The 20,135-nt window shown below is 44.2% G+C and overlaps 1 protein-coding gene across 1 annotated transcript in view; it reads right to left on the bottom strand.

The window, feature by feature from the left end:
* Window positions 1-20,135, bottom strand: part of SRRM4 (serine/arginine repetitive matrix 4) — a 182,469-nt gene that overhangs the window by 12,938 nt on the left and 149,396 nt on the right. Inside the window, exons 8-9 of the mRNA XM_003279964.4 lie at window positions 18,988-19,144; window positions 4,178-4,482 (exon numbers count right to left, since the gene is read on the bottom strand). Coding sequence (XP_003280012.1) covers window positions 4,178-4,482; window positions 18,988-19,144 — 462 coding nt within the window. The remainder of the gene's footprint in view (window positions 1-4,177; window positions 4,483-18,987; window positions 19,145-20,135) is intronic.

Here is a 20,135-nt window from a genome sequence, read left to right as displayed (position 1 = left end):
TTACTTATATTTTAAAAAATGAGTTTATTAAAGTAAACAGGAATATCAGTAGTACATGGATATGGTAAAAATCAAGATGACCTGTTGTTGGCTTAGGTTTGGGAAATTTTGATGTAACCCATTTTGCAGACGGAGGAATTGAGACCTCCCAAAAGACAGAGGCTTCAGGATTATCAGAAGGCTAGGGTGCTGTCTTCTGTACTCCCACCCTGCCTAGGGCCAGGCTGAGCTCCGTTAGGTGCTCAGTGAAGGCATATTTATTTGGATTGGGCCAAGAATCAAGTTCAAATCATATTAATATGGTTTTCAAGGCTCACGATGGCCTGGCCCCTGCTCACCCCTCCGATCTCAGGTCTTGACTCTTTCCTCTTCTGACTGCAGCTATCATAGACTACTTATTCCTCCTGAAATATCCCTATTCTCTTCCTTATCTCCAGGCCTCAGAACATTCTGGCTATCTGCAAACCCTCTCCATTCCCTCTTCATCTGGCAACTCCTACTTATGATTCTGGCTTTAGCTTGACCTCACCCTTTCTGGAAAACCTTCCCTGACACCGTGTGTCCCCTGTCTGGGTTGGGTGACCTCCATTGTGTTACCACAGACCTTAGTTCCTATGTTTTGCCTATCCCCATACGGCTTACTTAGTCTTATACTTGTATAAGACTGTCTCTTCTTATAGGCTGTCTCTTCTGTCCCAGATATTGAGCTCCCTGGAGACAGCTCCCTGGGGACCTTTTCAATATTCTGAGAATTTCACAATCATTTCATTCCCAACAACCTTCTGAAGCTGACATCATTATTTATTTATTTTTTGAGACAGTCTCACTCCATTGCCAGGCTGGAGTGCAGTGATGTGATCTTGGCTGACTGCAACTTCCACCTCCCAGGTTCAAGCGATTCTCCTTCCTCAGCCTCCTGAGTGGCTGGGACTGCAGGTGCACAGCACCACACTCAGCTAGGTTTTGTATTTTTAGTAGAAATGGGGTTTCACCATGTTGGCCAGGATGGCTTTGATCTCTTGACCTCATGACCCGCCCGCCTCGGCCTCCCAAAGTGCTGGGATTGCAGGCGTGAGCCACTGCGCCCAGCCGCCAATGCTGTTATTACCGCCAAATTTACAGAGAAGTCTCAGAAGGGTTTGTTATTTGCTCAAAACCGCCCAGAGCCCCAGACCCTGATCTGTGCAGCTCCAGAGCCCCCACCCCTCCCACCTCACCAGCTCCCTACCTTCAGTGTCTGTGGTTCCTTTGATTTAGAGCTGATGTCTCTTCCACTCAGCCCATATTTACTGAGCCCTCTCTGCTCATAAGTGGCATGACATAAATAGCCATGGGCTCAACCATCATTTATATTTCAAAGTGAAAGGCTGGGTCTAAATTACTTAATTTGGCTGTCCATGGAGATCAAGTTAAACAAGTAACTGCTAGATGTCTCTCAGGCTTTAGTTCCTGTTTGGGGAACATATTTGTATTTGAATTCTGGTGCTGCCACTTATTAACTGAGTTTCTCAACCACTCTGAGCCACAGTTTCCCCATCAGGTAAAAAAGGGTTACAAATAGTACTATCCTATAAAGGTTTTGAGGAGCCCCAGGAAGATTATTTCTGGAAAGCATTTGGCAGCGTACCTAGCATGTGATTTGGGCTCAAAGAATATGAACTGCCGTTATTATTGTTGTTACTGCTATTTCAATTTTTCCTGCATAATAGCACTACAGTATATCAGTAAACATGTGTCCTCCTCCTCCCTTCTGGGAACTTCACTGCCTGTTCTCGGAGACACTGACATTCGCTCTGGCCCAGCTCAGGTTCTCAGCCAAGCTTGGGTGTGAGCTGAGGCCAGGGATAACCTGGGGCAGGCAAACAGGAAGGCAGTTCTGCATGTGGATGTCAAGCTGTTTTTCCAGGACTGAAGTGGGGTATGTGTTAGGGACAAAGAGTGCTCTGTCTTTGAAGAAGCTGTTAGCTGCTTCAGTGCTAAGGCATTAGTCATCTTTTGAAAATTTTGGCTACATGGAACAAAGGCAAACTCCCACCCTCAGAAGTAGAAAAACCTCACTGTTAGCATGACAGAGGGCACCAGCAAAGCTTTTCCACCCATCCTGCACCTGTGCATCTGCCTCATTAATTATAAGCTCGTGAGAAAAAGGACCGTTCCATTTTTAAATCCCCAGCACCAGGCTGAGTGTCTGGCAGAGAGGACTTGCCTGTTAAACAAGTTGAGGAATAAACAACAGAATGAATGGTACAGACTCAGTGATCAGTAAATTTTGGTAGCTATTATGATGACAGTACCCTCAGTGATTAGCATTTTGTTGTGATTTCTTGAGTGAGAGAGTAAGCGGATGACGAAGTAGAATTACAACTGGCTCATATGCAACTGTATGGAAGAGTTTTCTGCAGGAAAACTGCATCTAGTGAGTGTGTGAAGATGGGTAAAAAAATGGAGAAGTCTCAATGTTCTCTGATACGTTGATAAATTATACTATGGTATATCTGTATCTATAATTAATAAACTGTATTTTTTAGAGCAGTTTTAGTTTCATAGCACAATTGAATGGAAAGCGCAGGGAGCTCCCACATACTTCTTCCTGCTACACAGGCACAGCCTTATTCCCCACTATCAGCATCCTCCACCAGCGTGGTCCATTTGCTACAATCGATGAACCTCCGTTGACATATCATTATCACCCAGAGTCTATAGTTTACATCAGAGTACCCTCTTGGTGTTATACATTCTATGGATTTGGACAAATGTATAATGACAGTCATCCACCATTGTAGTATCACACAGAGTAGTTCCATTGCCCTAAAAATCCTCTGTGCTCTGCCTATTCATCCCTCTGTCCCCTCACCCTCTGGCAACCACTTATCTTTTTACTGTCTCCATAGTTTTGCCTTTTGCAGAATGTCATACAGTTGGAGCCATGCAGTGTGTGACCTTTTCACATTGGATTCTTTCACTTAGTAATATGCATGTACGTTTCCTCCATGTCTTTTCATAGCGTGGTACCTCATATCTTCCGAGCACGGAATAGCATTCCATTGTCTGGACGTATCACAATTTATGTATTCACTCACCTACTGAAGGATATTCTGGTTGCTTCCAAGTTTTAGCAATTACAAATAAAGCTGTTGTAACATCCAAGTGCAGGTTTTTATGTAGAGATAAGTTTTCAATTCATTTGGGTAAATACTGTGATATGTTCTTAAATGACAGTGACTTACAATGAATTTAATGTTAGACTTTCTTTCATTTTTTTTTGTTCTTTTGAGATGGAGTTTCACTCTTGTTGCCCAGGCTGGAGTGCAATGGTACAATCTCAGCTCACTGCCACCTCTGCCTCGAGGGTTCAAGCAATTCTCCTGCCTCAGCCTCCTGAGTAGCTGGGATTACAGGCATGTGCCAACACACCCGGCTAATTCTGTATTTTTAGTAGAGACAGGATTTCTCCATGTTGGTCATGCTGGTCTCGAACTCCCGACCTCAGGTGATCCGCCTGCCTCACCCTTCCAAAGTGCTGGGATTACAGGTGTGAGCCACCACGCCTAGCCAATGTTAGACTTCCTTCTAAGATTATTGGTAAAATTGTCATCTGTTTTTTTGCCTGCCTAGCCTCCATCTCTCCTGATACCAATAACCTGGCTTTTCCTGCAGAGGAATGTGGGAAGGTTCAACTCATTAGCCCTAGCGATGGCATGTGACACATTCTGGCCAAGAGCATAGCATCCCCTGGGACAGTGATGGGCAGATGACCTAAGCTGGGCCAAACAGAACCAATGAGCACCTGCCTTGGTGTTTCGTTGAAATCTTTGAGAAAGAAGCATTGTTCTCCTGTTGGCTGGCTAAACCAATAGAATGTTAGCTGCTTGGCATATTTGACAATGCTTTGGGAGGCTCTGCTTGAGAATAAGGCCAGTAGAACGAGGAAGCAGAATAAGAGATGTAATCAGAAAGACAGATTTCCAGCAACATATTTTTGAACCCCTGAATCCAGCTGTACCTGAAGCTAGTGCCACTAGTGTTTTTGAACAATTAAGCCAGTCTGAGTTGAGTTTTATCTCTCTTACAAATAAAATAATCTTGGGGGTGGAGTAGGGGAGGCTGGGATGAGAGCATGAGAAGGTGGAGCCAAGGTGGGAGACCCTCTACCCCCGACCCCGTGCGGTGCACTGACCTTGACTCTCTACCCCTGCTGGTGGGGGAGAGATTCTCCAACATGGCTCCCTTGTTCTGGGGTGAGGAGGTGGTGAAGGAGTTCCCTGAATCAGAGGTGTTGCCACTGTTGAGCTCCCGGCTCTTGCTCAAGCCCCCGCTGGGGCTCCCCTTCTCCTGGCCCCGAGACCTGGCTGAGCTGGTTTGCGTGGAGGGTGGCGAGGACGTGTCATTTCCTGAGTCGTACTCCTGGGAACGTCCTCGCGAGGTGGTGAGCGGGCTGGCTGTTTTGGTAAAGAGGTCAGCAGCAGACCCCGACCCAGTGATCTGAAAGCAAAAAGACCCGTTGGACACTGCTGAGCGCTGGGCCCATGGGCTGTTTCTAAATAACCAAGAAATGTTTACCGTCATGATGCACTGTAACGAAAGGAAAGAGAGAGAGAGGAGAAGAAAGAAGAGACGCCAAAAAACAAAAGCACAAATTCCTGAAGGAATACCACAGAAAGGAGATTTTTTTTTACCCCCTGCTAGGATAACTGGAAAATTTAGGTATCATGCAGAGAAAAAGCATGCGATTCAGATTAAACAAAAGAAAAAGGAAATTATACAAAATTTAATTTCTAATGAATTAAACAGAAGAGTCAACTCAATAGAAAGGGGGTGTAAACACCCTTAACTCAACCTAAAACAATAATAAAAAATAAAGGAAGGGAAAGGGGAAAAAGAAATGGAACTATGGGCCTGAAAAAATATATCTTGGAAATTAAAAACAAAAGCAGATAAAGCCAAAATTTTAAACTTCAACCAAATCCTCAATTAATTTAACAATTTTTTTTTTGAAAAGAAAAAGTTGCCTGAATAGAACCCTAAACAAATATCACATGGGGAAAAGAAATGAAATAAAGATGAGAGTTTGTTTTTGTTTTTTTAAATATAAAGTCAAGGTCGCAAACTGACATTTTAGCAGTTTTCAACTAAAGGGGAAAAGAAAGGAGGGGACAAAAAAAATGGAAGTTAAATAGTCTGACCAAAAATAAACGAAAAAAAGGGTCTCTATAGATATTTGTGTGTGTCCTTTTCCCCTTGTAGAAGGTAGCTAAGGCTCTTGAGTGGCTTCTAATAAATTCTCTCATGTCTTTGCGGATTATATCCACTTACCAAGCAAGAACTCCTCCTTTAGTAGGTAGGTAAGGTGTAAGAGAAAGGGAAGAGCGGGCAACGTGAGTCCATCATTAGAGTCGCAATTGACAAGAAAAAACACACACCTTTCTGCACATCCTCAAACTTGGCCCTGAACTTTGAGTTTTGGTTTTTTAAGTGCCCTTGACAGGTGGGGGCATCAATTCTGTTTTGGTTTTGTCATAAAGGGGACCTAACCTAGCCAACCTAATCAATCCCTTAGGGCCCAAGTTGGAGCAGGAAACCCTTGTGGAATATGCCAGTGGCAGCTAGAGTATTGCATCTACTACCTAGGTGTGAATATCGAGGGGGCACGAGGGAGGGAGGATGCGCTAGCAGCAGAGGGCTTTGGAAGGGGCTTGGAGATTGGGCTTTGGGGTGACTGGGAATAAAGAGGGGCCCCCAGAACCCTGTCTAGGGCTGATCTAGGACCAATGAAGGAGTAAAGGAGGCGATGGAAAGCCAGCACTTGGAAAGGCGGGCACGCGTTTAGAAGCAGGATGGCGGGGGGTTTCTTTAAATATTCAGACCTGTTGTGGCTGGGATGACACAGTAAGTTTGATGCTGGCCTCTGCCAGCAGTACCATGCTTTGCTGCGGATGGGAGGGACTCCTGCCCTGGGCCTTCTCCAGAGATAACCATCCCTATGGGATGAGAAATCTGGGGGACCAAGAAGGCACCCCCTTAAGACTACTGCCTGCCTCAACCACTCTCTGGGTACCTGAGATCCCAGAATTCTCTGTTTAAATGACTCCTATGCCCCTTTCCAGGTGTCTGTAGACCTCATCCATGGATCCATTCTCCCGCAGGTAGACCATGCTTCAAGTGTCCACACTCCTAGGTCCAAGGGTAGCAATTTGGACAGAACTTGGATGTTCAGGCTGAGGGGTCTATATGCATGTGTGTAAGCCCCATCATGGTGTTGGATGTGCCAGATGCAGGGAGAGAAAGGGATGGTTCCAGGGCCAGATTCTCCCCCCACTGCCATGTCATATCCTGGCACTCTGAAATGGTCCAAGATTCTAAATTCATAACTAGCTTTCAGATCATTTTGAAGGTATGTTGACCAAGATAAGAGAACATATTAAGTTTGGTGACTTATTTATAAACATTTGGACATCTAATTTATGGGTCTTCTTCTATACCTTTGCTCTGACCCCACAAATGTTAGGGCAGCTTTCACCATAAAGAGCCTACTCTTTCCCCCAACTTTATCCTGTGCATCTTGGCCCTAAAGGAGGGGGGACTTCTACTTCTGGAATTTCTTAAGAACCATTTCTGCCTTCTCAGCAATTGGTCATGAGGGTGAAACACAGACACATTGGAACTGTGAGAATAGCATAACTCCAGCGCTCAGGATGTCAGCTCCTGGGGCCGGGGAGGCAGGAATTCCTTTGTAGATTCCCCCAGGAGGCTTTGCACACAGGCAAGGTGATAGTCTAGCTTTAGCAAGTTCTGTCCAGCACAGCTGCCACTTTACCTGCATGGCACCCTGGATAGCTTTGCTTTGGGGGAAGGGACCTCAAAATAAGGTTGCTGTGGTGGAGTTTTCTAGAGTGAGACTTTTAAAACAATAATGTAGAGGCCCTGTTCCCATTCAGTCCTCCTATTTATTTGTCTTCTTGTTTTGCATTTTAGATGCCACATCTTTCTCAACTCTGGAGTTCAATGGTAACACGTGTATCTCCACCACCTCTGTCAGGAAGGTATCATGCCAGGCAACTAGACCCTGAGATCTGCGATCTCTGCCTTAGGCTTGGTACAAGGTTGGGATTATGGAAACTTTGCCCCAGAGATGGTGAATGGTTGGTAGCCAGTGTATTACAAGTGAATCCAGCAAGCCCGTCTTGGAGGGAGCTAGGCTGGAAGAACTCAAGGACAGGGGCCTGTGAGTACAATAATTTTCATTATCTTGTGGTTTGCTACCTGGAGGCTGCCAGGCTGGGCCTTTCTCTCCCAAGTACTTGTTCCTAGTCTTGACTACGAATTTCATTTTTCCTGGTGCACCATGGATCCCCGTAGGCAAGGATTTCTTGAATGTGAGGCCCCTCTGGGCTAGTGGATATAGAAGGGGATCTGGCCTTGTTCATCTTCTCAACCCAACACTCTGAGCTCACAGGGATACTTTCAGAGTATCACCACCTGGCTGTGACTTATCCACATGTAACTTGTGTGGTCAGAACTGAGAAATCTACAAGGCATTATGCTTTTCCATCATCACCAGAAAACAGGGATAAAGGCACTAGTGAAATGTTCTCATTGGGTTAAATTTGGTGCCTGAAAATACCAACCTCTCCCGCATGTTTAAAAGTCCCATTTCTTTGAATGGATCTAAACTCTTTGACATGGATGACTGTTTTTTACACCCCAGTCCTGCCTACTTCACAAATAGCATCTCTTCCACACCATCCCACCCCGGCCCCTATAACCTAAGCTGACTGATTCAGATTCGAGTTTTCTTGGTTCTGCCATCCCATCTTGTTCTAACCCCAGGCCATTTGCACATGCCATTTCCTCTGCCTAGAATACTCCTCTCTTCCCCACTTCACATGGCTAAATTTATTCATCCTCCAGGTGTCCTATCACCTCTTCTAGAAAGCCTTCTCATCCTCCAGACCAGGATAGCACAATACAATGATAGTACTTCATTCATTCACTGAATCTTGAATTCACTCACTCATTCAAAAATGAGTGTCATTTGTTTGCCACAGCCCTGTTCCTCAGTAGAGTAGTTGCTTATCTTATTGGCCGTCTCTCTGACTGGGTTTGGAGTTTGCTGAGGGCAGGGCCATGACAGGTTCAATGTTGCACCCCAGCATGCACCAATGCCTGGCACAGAGGAGGCACTCAGTAAATTTTGCCTAATGAACAAGTTTGCTCTCTGGTCCTTTGGAAGCCTCTGTGAGCCTGCCTGACTTAATTTATTGTAGATACAACTGGGTGATCAGGCCCAGATGGGATCCAGCTGGGTGTCTGCCAGCTTTGGGAATTTGAGAAGAAACCAGCCTCCATCACACTGAGAATCGTTCTAGGAAACTTGGGGACTCCTGGCTGAAGCTTGGGGTCTCAAGACCAGCTCGGCTAGGTGTGTGAGCTCGAGAGAACCTCTAGAATCAAATATTTATTTTTATTGATATATAATAGCTGTACATATTTTTGGAATATATGTGATATTTGGATACATTCACATAATGTGTAATGATCAGATCAGGGTAATAGAGATAGATATCCATCACTTTAAACATTTATCTTTTCTTTATGCTGGGAGCATTCAAATTATTCTCTTCTAAGACCGAGCATGGTGGCTTACGCCTGTAATTCCAACACTCTAGGAGGCCCAAGTGGGTGGATTACTTGAGATCAGGAGTTCGAGACCAGGCTGGCCAACATGGCGAAACCCTGTCTCTACCAAAAACTACAAAAATTAGCCGGGTGTGGTGGCATGTGCCTGTAGTCCTAGCTACTTGGGAGGCTGAGGTGGGAGAGTTGCTTGAACCTGGGAGGTGGAGGCTACAGTGAACCAGGATCACAGCACTGCACTCCAGCCTAGCCAAAAAAAAATTATTCTCTTCTAGTTACTTCGAAATATACAATAGATTATTGTTTACTAGAGCCACTCTACTGTGCTGTTGAACAGAAGGTCTTAGAAGAAAGTTTGAGGTCCAGACCCCTGGCAAAGAGAAAGAAATCCCTCTGTTCTTTGTCTCATTCCCCCTGATACCCCTCAGACCCAGGACCCTGGGAGAAAGCACGCAGAAGCTCTGTACAGATTCTCAACAGCATAAGCTCCAGGCTTCAGGTGAGAAATTTCAGACCTGCAAAACCTTTCAGATGAAACAAGCTGTGCTGGGTCTTCTTACTTCTTATTCCACTCTCTGCTACTATGGGAGCTCAAGTTCAAAGACGGACTGAGTCTGGTCATTTGCACGCAGCAAGGCTGCCGGGCTGCATAGTGACTTTGTTCCTATTAGGAAAAGGTACTCCTATAGAGAATGGTATGATGGTTACTAGAGACTGGGAAGGGTAGTGGGAAGTGGAGTATAAAGTAGGCATGGTTACTGGTTACAAAAATGCAATTAGAGAGAATAAATGAGATCTAGTATTTGGTAGCACATCAGGACGACTGTAGTTAACAATAATATTTTTTTTTTTTTTTTTTAGACAGAGTCTTGCTCTGTCACCCAGGCTGGAGTGCAATGGCGTGATCTGGGCTCACTGCAGCCTTCACCTCCTGGGTTCAAGCGATTCTCCTGCTTCAGCCTCCCAGGTAGCTGGGATTATAGGTGCCTGCCACCACACCCAGGTAATTTTTTTTGTATTTTTAGTAGAGACGGGGTTTTGCCATGTTGGCCAGGCTGGTCTCAAACTCCTGACCTCAGGTGATCTGTTCCGCCTCAGCCTCCCAAAGTGCTGGGATTACAGGTGTGAGCCACCACACCTGGCAGAATTAGCAATAATTTATCTTATATTTTAAGATAACTAAAAGAGTGTAATTGGAATGTTTCTAACACAAAGAAATGATACATGCTTGAGTTGATGGATGCGCAATTACCCTGATTTGATCCTTACACAGTGTATGCCTGTATCGAAACATCACATATACCCGGTAAATATATACAACCATTATGTAGCCATAATAATTAAATTTTTTAAAGGAAAAAAAAAGGTGCTCCTTATAGGTCAAGAATTAGAAAAAGGTGCCCTTTCTGGCCAGATAGGTTAGAAAAGAGATAGTACACCTTTTTCTGGGCTGAAGCAGTCCTGCATCCATATTCAGAGCTTAGTAAATGGAGGGCAGGGGGGTTTTGATCTGCCAGTTGCTCTCCATGCTCGTCACCCTCTCAAAGGGCACAACTGGCATGACATCATGTCCCTAGCGGGTATATCTGGAGTGAGTAAGTTGTCTCACTCCATCTGGCCTACTTAGAAGATTCCTCTGGTAGAGAGGAGGTGGTAACCTGAAGACATTCATTCCTGCTTCTTTTCAGCTGAACTCTACTTGGTATTGTCTTTACAAGTCTTGATGGGCTCTGTTTATCCTTCCAGGTGGTAGGAGCATTTTCACAAAGTCATCATCAGAGATGTTCAGATCGTTTAATGGTCTCCTAAACCCCAGACTCCACCTTCTCCAGAGCTCTCCATTCACTCCACATGAAGAGGAGGAAGGAAGACACAATTGAGGGAAGCCCAAGACAGGATGGGAGAGGTCTGACCATGAAAGTGCAGGGGAGACCTTAGAGTTGTGAGCATCTGATGGGCTGACAAAGGGACCTCCCATGGTCTTGCCTCTGCCCTTCCATCCCTGGGTATTGCCTTCCTAGTTAGCTACTCTCTCTGGCACGTAAGGTGCAAACAGTCACCCCCCTCCGACATTGATACAACAGGATGGTTCTCCTTTGCTTCTCTTTGCCTTCTTATTTATACAATAGGCCTCTCATAATTCGTCTTTGAAGAGCTCCTCTTCATGCATTGGGAGTTTCTCTCTGTGCATGCAACTGCTCTTTGTCCCCAAGATACTTGTTAGCAAGAGCCACTCCAGGTCCTCTGTCATCTGGTAATAATGCCCTCCAGGTACCCAGCACCCCCTTTTAAGAGCTAGAACCCTCACACCAGGGTTCTCTTCTTTGGTCCAATTTTACCTCTTCTTCCATCTCAGCCCTCACCCTCCATGATGTCTACATAAAAGCCTACTTTCGGGGTATGGCATGAAAATCCAGCTTCCACAAGATCTACTTAGTGACCAAGTGAAATAATGCCTGTTTAATCTGGATTCTTAGAAATCGAGATGGAAAATGAATGCTAATAATTTGAGAGGGGAAGGAACCTCTGTCATGGAGTGTGGAAATGATGTCGAGGAGAGAGGGAGACAATAAAAGATGCATTATCAAACCAGCTATTACAGTAGGCAGCAGATGCTTAATCTCGGTGAGGACACCCTGGGAACCAGTGTAGAACATGCACCCCAGAGTTAACCTCAACCAAGGAGTGAGGGAGCTGGGATATTTATACACCAGTTCCCCATTACTCACAGGCTGGAGGCTGAACACTGGAGCATCAATTCTCTAGTATGTCCAGACTTCCAAACAGGCAGAGAAAATAGGTTTTGGCAGCAGAGACTACCATCTAGAAGCTGGAAGTCAGCCATGTGCCCCAAACTGCAGAGGGTGAGGATCTATATATGGACACTATCTGCTTCAATACCCCAGGTCAACACTGGAAAACTGGTGAGCCGAGTTATGCTTTGTTTCAGACATGCTTTCGTTAGCTCCCTTAGTATGTCAGGAAGTAAATTGGAATTAACTGCCAACATTGGTAGAATGGGGAGGTTTCACATAACAACCCCATTTCCAGTTTCTGTTGAAAAATAAGATCTGGCAACACTGGGCCCAAATCCCTGCCTGGCAAGAATCAGCTGAGAGCAATTACAGCTGCCCCTTTTAGATGGGGCATGAGCTCTCCTGACCCCAAACCCCACGAGATCATTGTTACTCATATCTATTAGCTGGACACCAAGACATCTAAGTTGGAGACCTTCTGTTCTAAAAGTTTATTGCTACTCTGATCCCTCTGTAAGTAACATAAACCTGGTACATCTTCTATGTTTCATCTCTTCCTTCCAGATCTGTGAAGTGGATTGCTCCATCTCTCCCATCTCAACCTGTTCAATCCCCCTTGGACTTTTGTCAATGAAAGGAACCAGGAGACCAGATCCATTAAACCATATCCAGACCTCAGAGTTATTATAAACTCTTTCTTTCTGGGTCAGGGTAGTCAATCTCAGACTTTTTAAAATTTAATTAAAAAAATTTTAAATACAAAATGCTTTTCATGAACTCAAGGCCATTGGGGGGGAAGTGAGCAACTATTTCCCTTTTTACTCCCTCAACCCCCTCCAATGTGAAGCTCCAGTATCTCTCTCTCTCTCTCTCTCTCTCTCCACTCCAAAGCTCGCCTCATCTCCTTGTTCCTTAATATACTCAGTGTTCACATTCAGGTTTTTCTAATAAGTAATTAAATCCCCCCACCACGAACTCCAGCTCCCTGGCGTTTCACTGGGAGTCTCTCTCAGCCCTCCAGGGAAGCCGGCACTGTTATTTATTGTTTTTGTTTCAAATCATTATTTAATCAAGAACAGGGAAAAAAGGCAACCTCTCACTTACACTTCAAAATTTAATTTCAGCTGAATTCTGAGATCAAGAGGCAGCACGGCCTAATCGGTTACAAAAATACAATCAAGAAGAGAATTCCAATTAAACCGAACAAGTCCATTTACTGAGCTTCAAATGGCCCCATAGAGAGAGACAGCTATAAATTTGTTTTTCTTCCCTGCCATATGGGGGACTGGAAATTCTCATGTGAGTATGGAGCTGTATGGCAGAGCTTTTAGCTAGAGGGTTCTGGTTATTCCTTAAAAAAAAAAAAGCTTTTGTTTCACAAAGACATTAAGTTTATTTTCCTTTCTGTTGTTCATCTTCCTTAGTGCACTAATTAGGAAGACAGCAAAAGAATGGATTCATTGACCTGGTGGGAGTTCATTTGGGAGGAGGAGGAGATGGAGAAAGAGAAGAGAGATGTGCCGGGCATTGTGGGAAGATGACAAAGTTCTTTAGGGCTGGGGCTATCCCATGGGGCTGTGCACTGCATTGAACCTTTGGTAGGCAGAGGTGGTCTGGCCTCCTTATTCTTTTCCTTAAGCAGGAGCCAGAGGAAACGACAGCTTTAGGCTCACCCTTTCTTTGAAGCCTCTCCTGAGGACCCTCTGCCCACCTGTTCTCAGAAATCCCCACCAGGACCCAGTTAGACACATTTTCACCAGCCCAAATTGAAACAAGAAAAAATAAATTCAATGTAATTAGTTTTTCATCCTGCTAAATACTTTCGATTTAAAGACTCATTTTTTCTTCCAAGGTCATGTCTTTCTTACTTCTTCTGGTGGTAAAATCTCCCTTTAGTGATAGAAAATGGTGGTTTTCTTTTTTCTGTTCTTCCTTAGCAAAAGTTGACAATGCTATGTCCTCCCATTAAACAAAACAAAACAAACAAACAAAAACCAATGGCCCAGAAAATCCCCAAATCTCATTTCATCCACCTTCTATACTTTGGTTCCTCTCTTCTCTCAACTATGATGATGGTATTGAATGTTGGATGTTGAGTCTCCCAGTTGAGCAAGAGCTCAAAGGCTTTGCAGAATGTGCAAGCGCCTGGACTAGGGGTCAGAAGGCCTGAGCCATCCAGATTCTCCCTCAGCCCTATTTTCCCTATCTACAAAGTGGGAAGCATATTCCCATCTCGCCTTTCTCCTGGGGTTGTTGTGAAGTTCACCTGCGATCTTGGATGGCTTCAGCTTTTTGAGGCTAGAGATACTCTGAGAACATCATCTCTGGGTTTACTTGGGATAAGTTTAGTAAAGCTGCTATGATGACAAAAAATACTATGGCAACTAGGATACATTGAGGGTTATGTCCCAAGCATTGGGATAAATTTTTTCACACAGAGCATAAGCTACATGAGGGCAGAAGAGTAGATGCTTAATGCTTATTTTTGAAATGAATGGATACCTTATCTTACTCCATCCTCATAACAATCCTAGAAGTAGGTATGATTATTATTAGCCCGAGGCACAGATAAGGATATGAGGCCCAAAGACGTGAAATGGCACAGAGGAGGTCATGTAATTAAACATGTGGACTCTGAGGTCAGACTCCCTGGATTTAAACCCTAGCTTCTCTGTTGAATAGCTGCCTTTTACTTATTTTTTCTTGGCTGGGGTTTCCTTATCATAAAGTGGAGATATTCATGGAAGCTCCATTGAAAAGCTATTATAAAAATAAATGCAATGATGATGATACAGGTAAAGAATTGGCCTAGCACCTGGTGCATAGTAGGTGCTCAGTAAACACCTGGTGCATGGCAGGTGCTCAACAGGCATTAGTTATTACTGTCACCCAGGGTCTCACAGGGAGTGATCAAGAACTCCAGGGTGCCCAGATCTACTCCAAAGCTCATGTCTTAATCATATTGCCTCTTCCAGTTTACAAATTTCACGAGATCCTCTTTTATAGACTACGAGTTCTGCTTTTATTATTATTGTTTTTGGTTTCGACATTTGTACAGGTTTTTGTTGTCAGGGATTAGCAACTATTGGCCCAGGCCGGAGGCAAGAAAAGGAAACAAGAAACCTGCCATTATCTTTGGCCCAGCTCCAGTCTTGATCAGCCTCCTTCTAGATTTCCTCTCTGGTTATGATAGACTTGATAGAGAGCCCCATATCATAGGGAAAGGGCTTGGCTAATCCTTGGAGCCATGAGCCTCTCCATCATCCAATCCACCTTCCCATCATCCAGCCCACCCTCCATGCCAGCTATCAGGGCAAGCTTTCAAGGCACAAACCACAACTCATAACAGCTCCCCTTTCTCCCAATTTGGTTACAATCCTAGATACCAACACCTCACAGGGCCTATTTTCCCATCTTCGAAATGGTGATAATAATTGCATCTACTTCAAATAACTGTTTTAGGTACCAAATGAGGCAAAAATTATGTAAAGTATGTGACAGTGCCTGACACATAGTGGTGTTTTCCCCTCCTTCTGTCCATCAACCATTGCAACCCAATGAACTCCTATGCATCCTTCAAAGCCCAGCTCAAATATTGGTAAAGCCTTCTCAGACATCAAGACAACATTGTCTGGCCCTTACTCTGTGCTTCCATAACACATTGTAGTTGCTTTCATCACTGCCAGGAGTGACATTCACAATATTTCAGTAACTAGTTGTTTGTGGGTACTGCCCCACCACAAAGGAAGCTGGCTTTGATGCTGAAGGGAAGTAAGTGTCACTTTTCTGTTTCAGGATTTTGAGAAGATCCAGAAAGTGCCAAGGGAGAGAAGGGATGGCTAGGTTGACTGGGGTTGGGTGAGGTAATGACAGGGCCTATTTACCAACTGGCATGAAAGTATTTGAATATTTTAACAACTGGAGAAGGTACTGGTGCTCTTGACTCAATCCCAGCCCTAATTACAAAATGATCACACTATATTGCAGCATTCTTCTGACTACTAGACTGTGAGCCCCTGGAGTTCAGGAAGAGTGTTTTTTGTGTGTGTGTGTGTGTGTTTTTTTTTTTTCAATCTCTCTGCCTCCCCGGTGCCTTGAACAGAGATGGTGGAGTGAAGATAAGGACCATGTGTGAGGTAAACTATCTTGGGATCCTCTATTTGGATTTGGGTGCTGACCAAGCAAGAGAGCCTCAGGTTACCTTTAGCTCACCAACTAAGATTTCCATTAAGAACCAACCCCCAAATTTGCATATTCATATTTGTAAATAAGTCCCTTGATATTATGCAACTGTCCTTGAGTTTTTAAAAGAGCTGTGCATGTGAAATATCTGTAATCAAATATGGCATAGAAAATCCTTCATGCTTGGGCTCCTCTTTACCTCCAGAGCCCATATCTTGCCATGGAATTTTATCTCAACCCTCAACTCTAGTCTTTATTTTCCCCCTTCATTGGCTCACCCTTAGCTTTTCAGGTAATTGTTACCTTCTCTGCCCAACCCTAACCCTAATCCCAGTCCCCTCCCCTGTCTGCTAACCTTGTACCCCAACTAAGCATCTGAACACCAATTGTTGTGCATTGCCTTTAACTGTTTTTAACTTGTCTGTCTCCCTTCGTTAGAAGGCACAGGCTATTTCTTTCTTAGTAATTGGATCCTGAGATAAGTCAGAGCCTGACCCTTTGTAGATGCTCCATAGGTGTTTGTAGACTTAAATGAATGATCAGACAGGTGATTCAATGAAAATGACTCTGCTGTTAGCTTTAACAGAGAGAAAAACTTGGGGCCAGGACTCTTGGAAAACCTTTGATCCAATCTGGAAACTTCTTCCATCTCTGCTTTTGTAATAGAGAAGATGAGAAAGGGCCATGCATGAGGAGCACTCAAAAAACCAGATCTGGGGCCATGTGATTCTTCCAGGAGCCAGGCAACCTTAAGTGGGGCAGAGTAGTCATGTGGGCTGCAGCTACCATTTAGGATGGAAAGAAATTGGTCTGGGAAGCAGGGGCCTTGGCTCTAGTCCCAGCCTAGCCTATACCTGGAACAATACTACTATTATTACTACCACTGCTATTACCACTGCTACTACTATTGTGGCTACTACTATCACCACTGCTATTACCACCACTACTATCACCACTATTATTTCTACTGCTGTTACTATCACAAGCAGTAAGCATTATGCAGCATTTACTTCTTGCCTGTTATACTCTAAAACTTTTACTTACATTTTGTCATTGAATTCTCATAACAATCTTATGAGGTAGGTCTTATTGCTATCCTTGTTTTGCAGTTTTTGAGGAAACTGAGACACAGAAACTTGCTCAAGGAGTCAAAGCTGGTAAGTGCAGAGCCAGGATCTGTAATGTTGTCATCATATTATTTGTCAAGTTTTGCACCTGTATCAAGTACTGGGCTCAACAGCTGCCTTTTGAAGAAGAGACTGTTATTATCTATATTGTTATTATTATTTTTTTTTACAGATGAGGAAACTACAGCTCAGAAACATTTAAGTAATTACTACTATCTCAGGGACGTGATGTGACCACAAATTAATAATTCCATGTTTTTAAACAACTCTGTCTTGCCATGGCCCACGTAAATCAATTCCCTTCTGTGTATCTCAGTTTCCTTTCTTAGTAATCAGAGCATTAGGCTAGCTGAGCTCTTAAGGCCTCTCTTATAGGTACAGGTGAACCCTGGCTTTTAGCTCTTCTGATAGGGCCAAGCTCATGAAGAACAGTGAGGCACTGTACCTCAAAGCCATTAAGAAACCATGTGTTTTAGGAAAGCAAACTACCAATAGTCAATCTGGTAACCTCCCCAGCTTGTGTGGGAGGACAGACCCAGCTTTTTGTAACATCTTGACAGACATGTCTTGTTGGAAAACCATCCCAGACATGTAAGAAAGTATAAGCCAGTTGCTTCTAATGGCACTTTTTAGCTAGGATCAATTGGGACCTCCAGATGGACCACCACAAATACCATGACCAGAGCAATTAGGCATCCTTTATGAACTTAAAAACATTCCTCTACCTCTTGATGCTCATATTTCAAATTTATCTTTACCTTTGCCACAATCCTCCTGGGAGACAAGTGGGATAATCATGCCCATTTCTCAGGTGAGAAAGCTGAGGCTGAGAGGGGTAAAATGACAAGTCCAGCCAAAACAAGACTCAAACCTAGGCCTCTAGACTTTCTATCTTGCTGGGAAGACCCCTTTTTAGGATATTTGTGAGAGAGAGAGTACGCAGGTGGGCATTTGCCATCTGCAAGGACTCAGTAACCACAGACATCTCTACCAAGAAGGAGTCTGGGGACAGTTGCAGATGGTTCCAGGTAGGCAGAGGATTTGGGTAAAATTAGACCTTGGTTATGCTGGGTGCCTTGACTGGTAAAGAAGATTCCTGGAATGCACTGCAGATAATTATTGTGTCAACCAGGCCCAACTGTTGTCATTGCTTTCCCTTTCTTGACATCCCCACAAGCACCCTTGAACTTTTCCTTGCTTCCACCTCATCCTTCCTTAGGGACCATCTACCTGAAATTTTCAAGTTCACATGTAGCTAGAGAAGACAATCCCTTTCACAGCTGTCTGCTGCAATTGTAGACCCTATCAATGTTGACTCTCTTCCTGTTCATCTGTCTGTCTCTTTAGAGTCTACAAAAGGCCTTCACATACTTTATCTTATTGGATATTCCCAACAATTCCATACGGAAGTGGTATTTACTTCAAGTTTACCAATGAGAAAGTGGAGATTAAGTAATTTGCCCAAAGCCACACAGCTAGGAAGTGGCCAAGCTGGGACTGAATTCAGATCCATTTCTAAGTTTCTTGCTCATGGTGTCAAACTATCTGAAGTCAAATTCCAGCTTGCCCTTGTTGACTTGGGGCAGCATTGCTTAATTCTATTCAATGCTGGGTTGCTAAATTGGATTAACTCTTGCCTTGCTCTGGGGCATTACTCCAGCCCTTAACCTCTCTGAGCCTTGATTCTTCTTTCCCATCTGTAGAAGGGACTAGTGAGAACAGCTGTGCCCTCAACTCCCAAGACCTTGTGTGGCTACATGAGAGGATGCAGGTCAAGAGCTATGACCTCCTTGGAAGAAAATTCTCATATAAATTCAAGGTCATGTTTATAGGTGAAATGAAATCCCAGCTGCCAACCAATGCTGCCAGCCAGCTGGCATAAAAGATGCAGACTTCATGTAAAAGCTGGAGTGCCTCTGTTATGTCAAAGAGCCCTTCTTTTCCTTTCTCTCCCAAAAACAAACAAACAAACAAAAAATCCTCCTATGGTATCTTAAACACGTCTTCCTGCAGATATCACTCTGGAGACAAGTATTTATTTGTCAACATTCCCCTGATAAAAAACTGGGTATTTAGTTTTTCTCCCCCTGCCCCCCAAAATCCCCAAGCCAGTGTTGCCAAAGTCTGGTGAATGATCATTTGGTTCATCATTAATGAGGTCTGGAGCCAGTGGGATGTTTTGTCAGAAATTGAATTAAAGTGTATCATACACTGCCCTGAACTTGTGCCTCCACATCCCCCAAGTGTCGTGGCCAAGGCTGGCAGAGGAGGCTGTGAAGAATACTTACTACACCCCTGGCTGACAGGTAGCCAAGCATCTGGAGGGGTTGACTGGGTGGGCGACTGGACTGGGCCTCAGGGCTGTCCTTGCAGAGGGTCTTGGAGCAGCGGCGGGAGTGCCTTCGGCGGGACTTCTGCCCTTCCTCAGGGGACCGGCCGCGGTGCCTGGGGATGGGGGAGAGAGACCTGAGGGTCTTTTGAAGGGGAGCATGGTAGGGAGATGGATGCAGGACCAACAGGATCTGAGGATGATAAAGTGTGTTTGGGGGTGTTTGTATATGTTCATATGTGATTTTGTTCCTAGGTATGTCTGCATGTGTGTATGAAAGCTGGACTGTGTGTATATCCATTTATTCATTCATTCATCCATTTAACCATCCATTCATCCATTTAACCATCCATCCATCCATCCATCCATCCATCCATCCATCCAACCATCCATCCATCCATCCATCCAACCAACCATTTAGCCATCCCTTTGCCTAAGCAACCATCTATTCATCCATCTAACTAATCATCTCTCAATCATCCATCCATCAATCCAACCAATCATGTATCCATCCATCCCTCCATCTAACCATCCATCCATCCTTTCATTTGTCTAAGAAACCATCTATCTATCCATCTAACCATCCATCTGTCCATCCATCCATCTGTCTAAGCAACCATCTATCCATCCATCTAACCATCCACCCAACCATCCATTCATTCATCTATCCATCCATCCATCCATCCATCCATCCATCCATCTAAGCAACCATCTATCCATCATCCACCCATCCATCCATTCATCTATCCATCCATCCATCCATTCATCCATCCATCCATTCATCCACTCATCCATCCATCCATCCATCCATCTAACTATCATCTATTCATCCATCCATCCAATCATCCAACCATCCATCTATCCATCCATCTATCCATCCATCCATCCATCCATCCATCCATCCATCCATTTATCCATCCAACTAACCAACCAACCACTCAGCCAACCATCCATCCATCCATCCATCCATCCATCCATCCATCCATCCATCTGTCCTTCCTTCCATTTGTTCATCCATCCAACTAACCATCTAACCATCCATCCATCCATCCATCCATCCATCCATTTGTCCATCTAACCATTCATCCATTCATCCATCTAACCATT

The sequence above is a fragment of the Nomascus leucogenys genome, chromosome 10, assembly GCF_006542625.1.
Source record: "Nomascus leucogenys isolate Asia chromosome 10, Asia_NLE_v1, whole genome shotgun sequence".
In the NCBI taxonomy this organism is placed as follows: domain Eukaryota; kingdom Metazoa; phylum Chordata; class Mammalia; order Primates; family Hylobatidae; genus Nomascus; species Nomascus leucogenys.
This window is presented reverse-complemented; position numbering and strand designations above follow the sequence as displayed.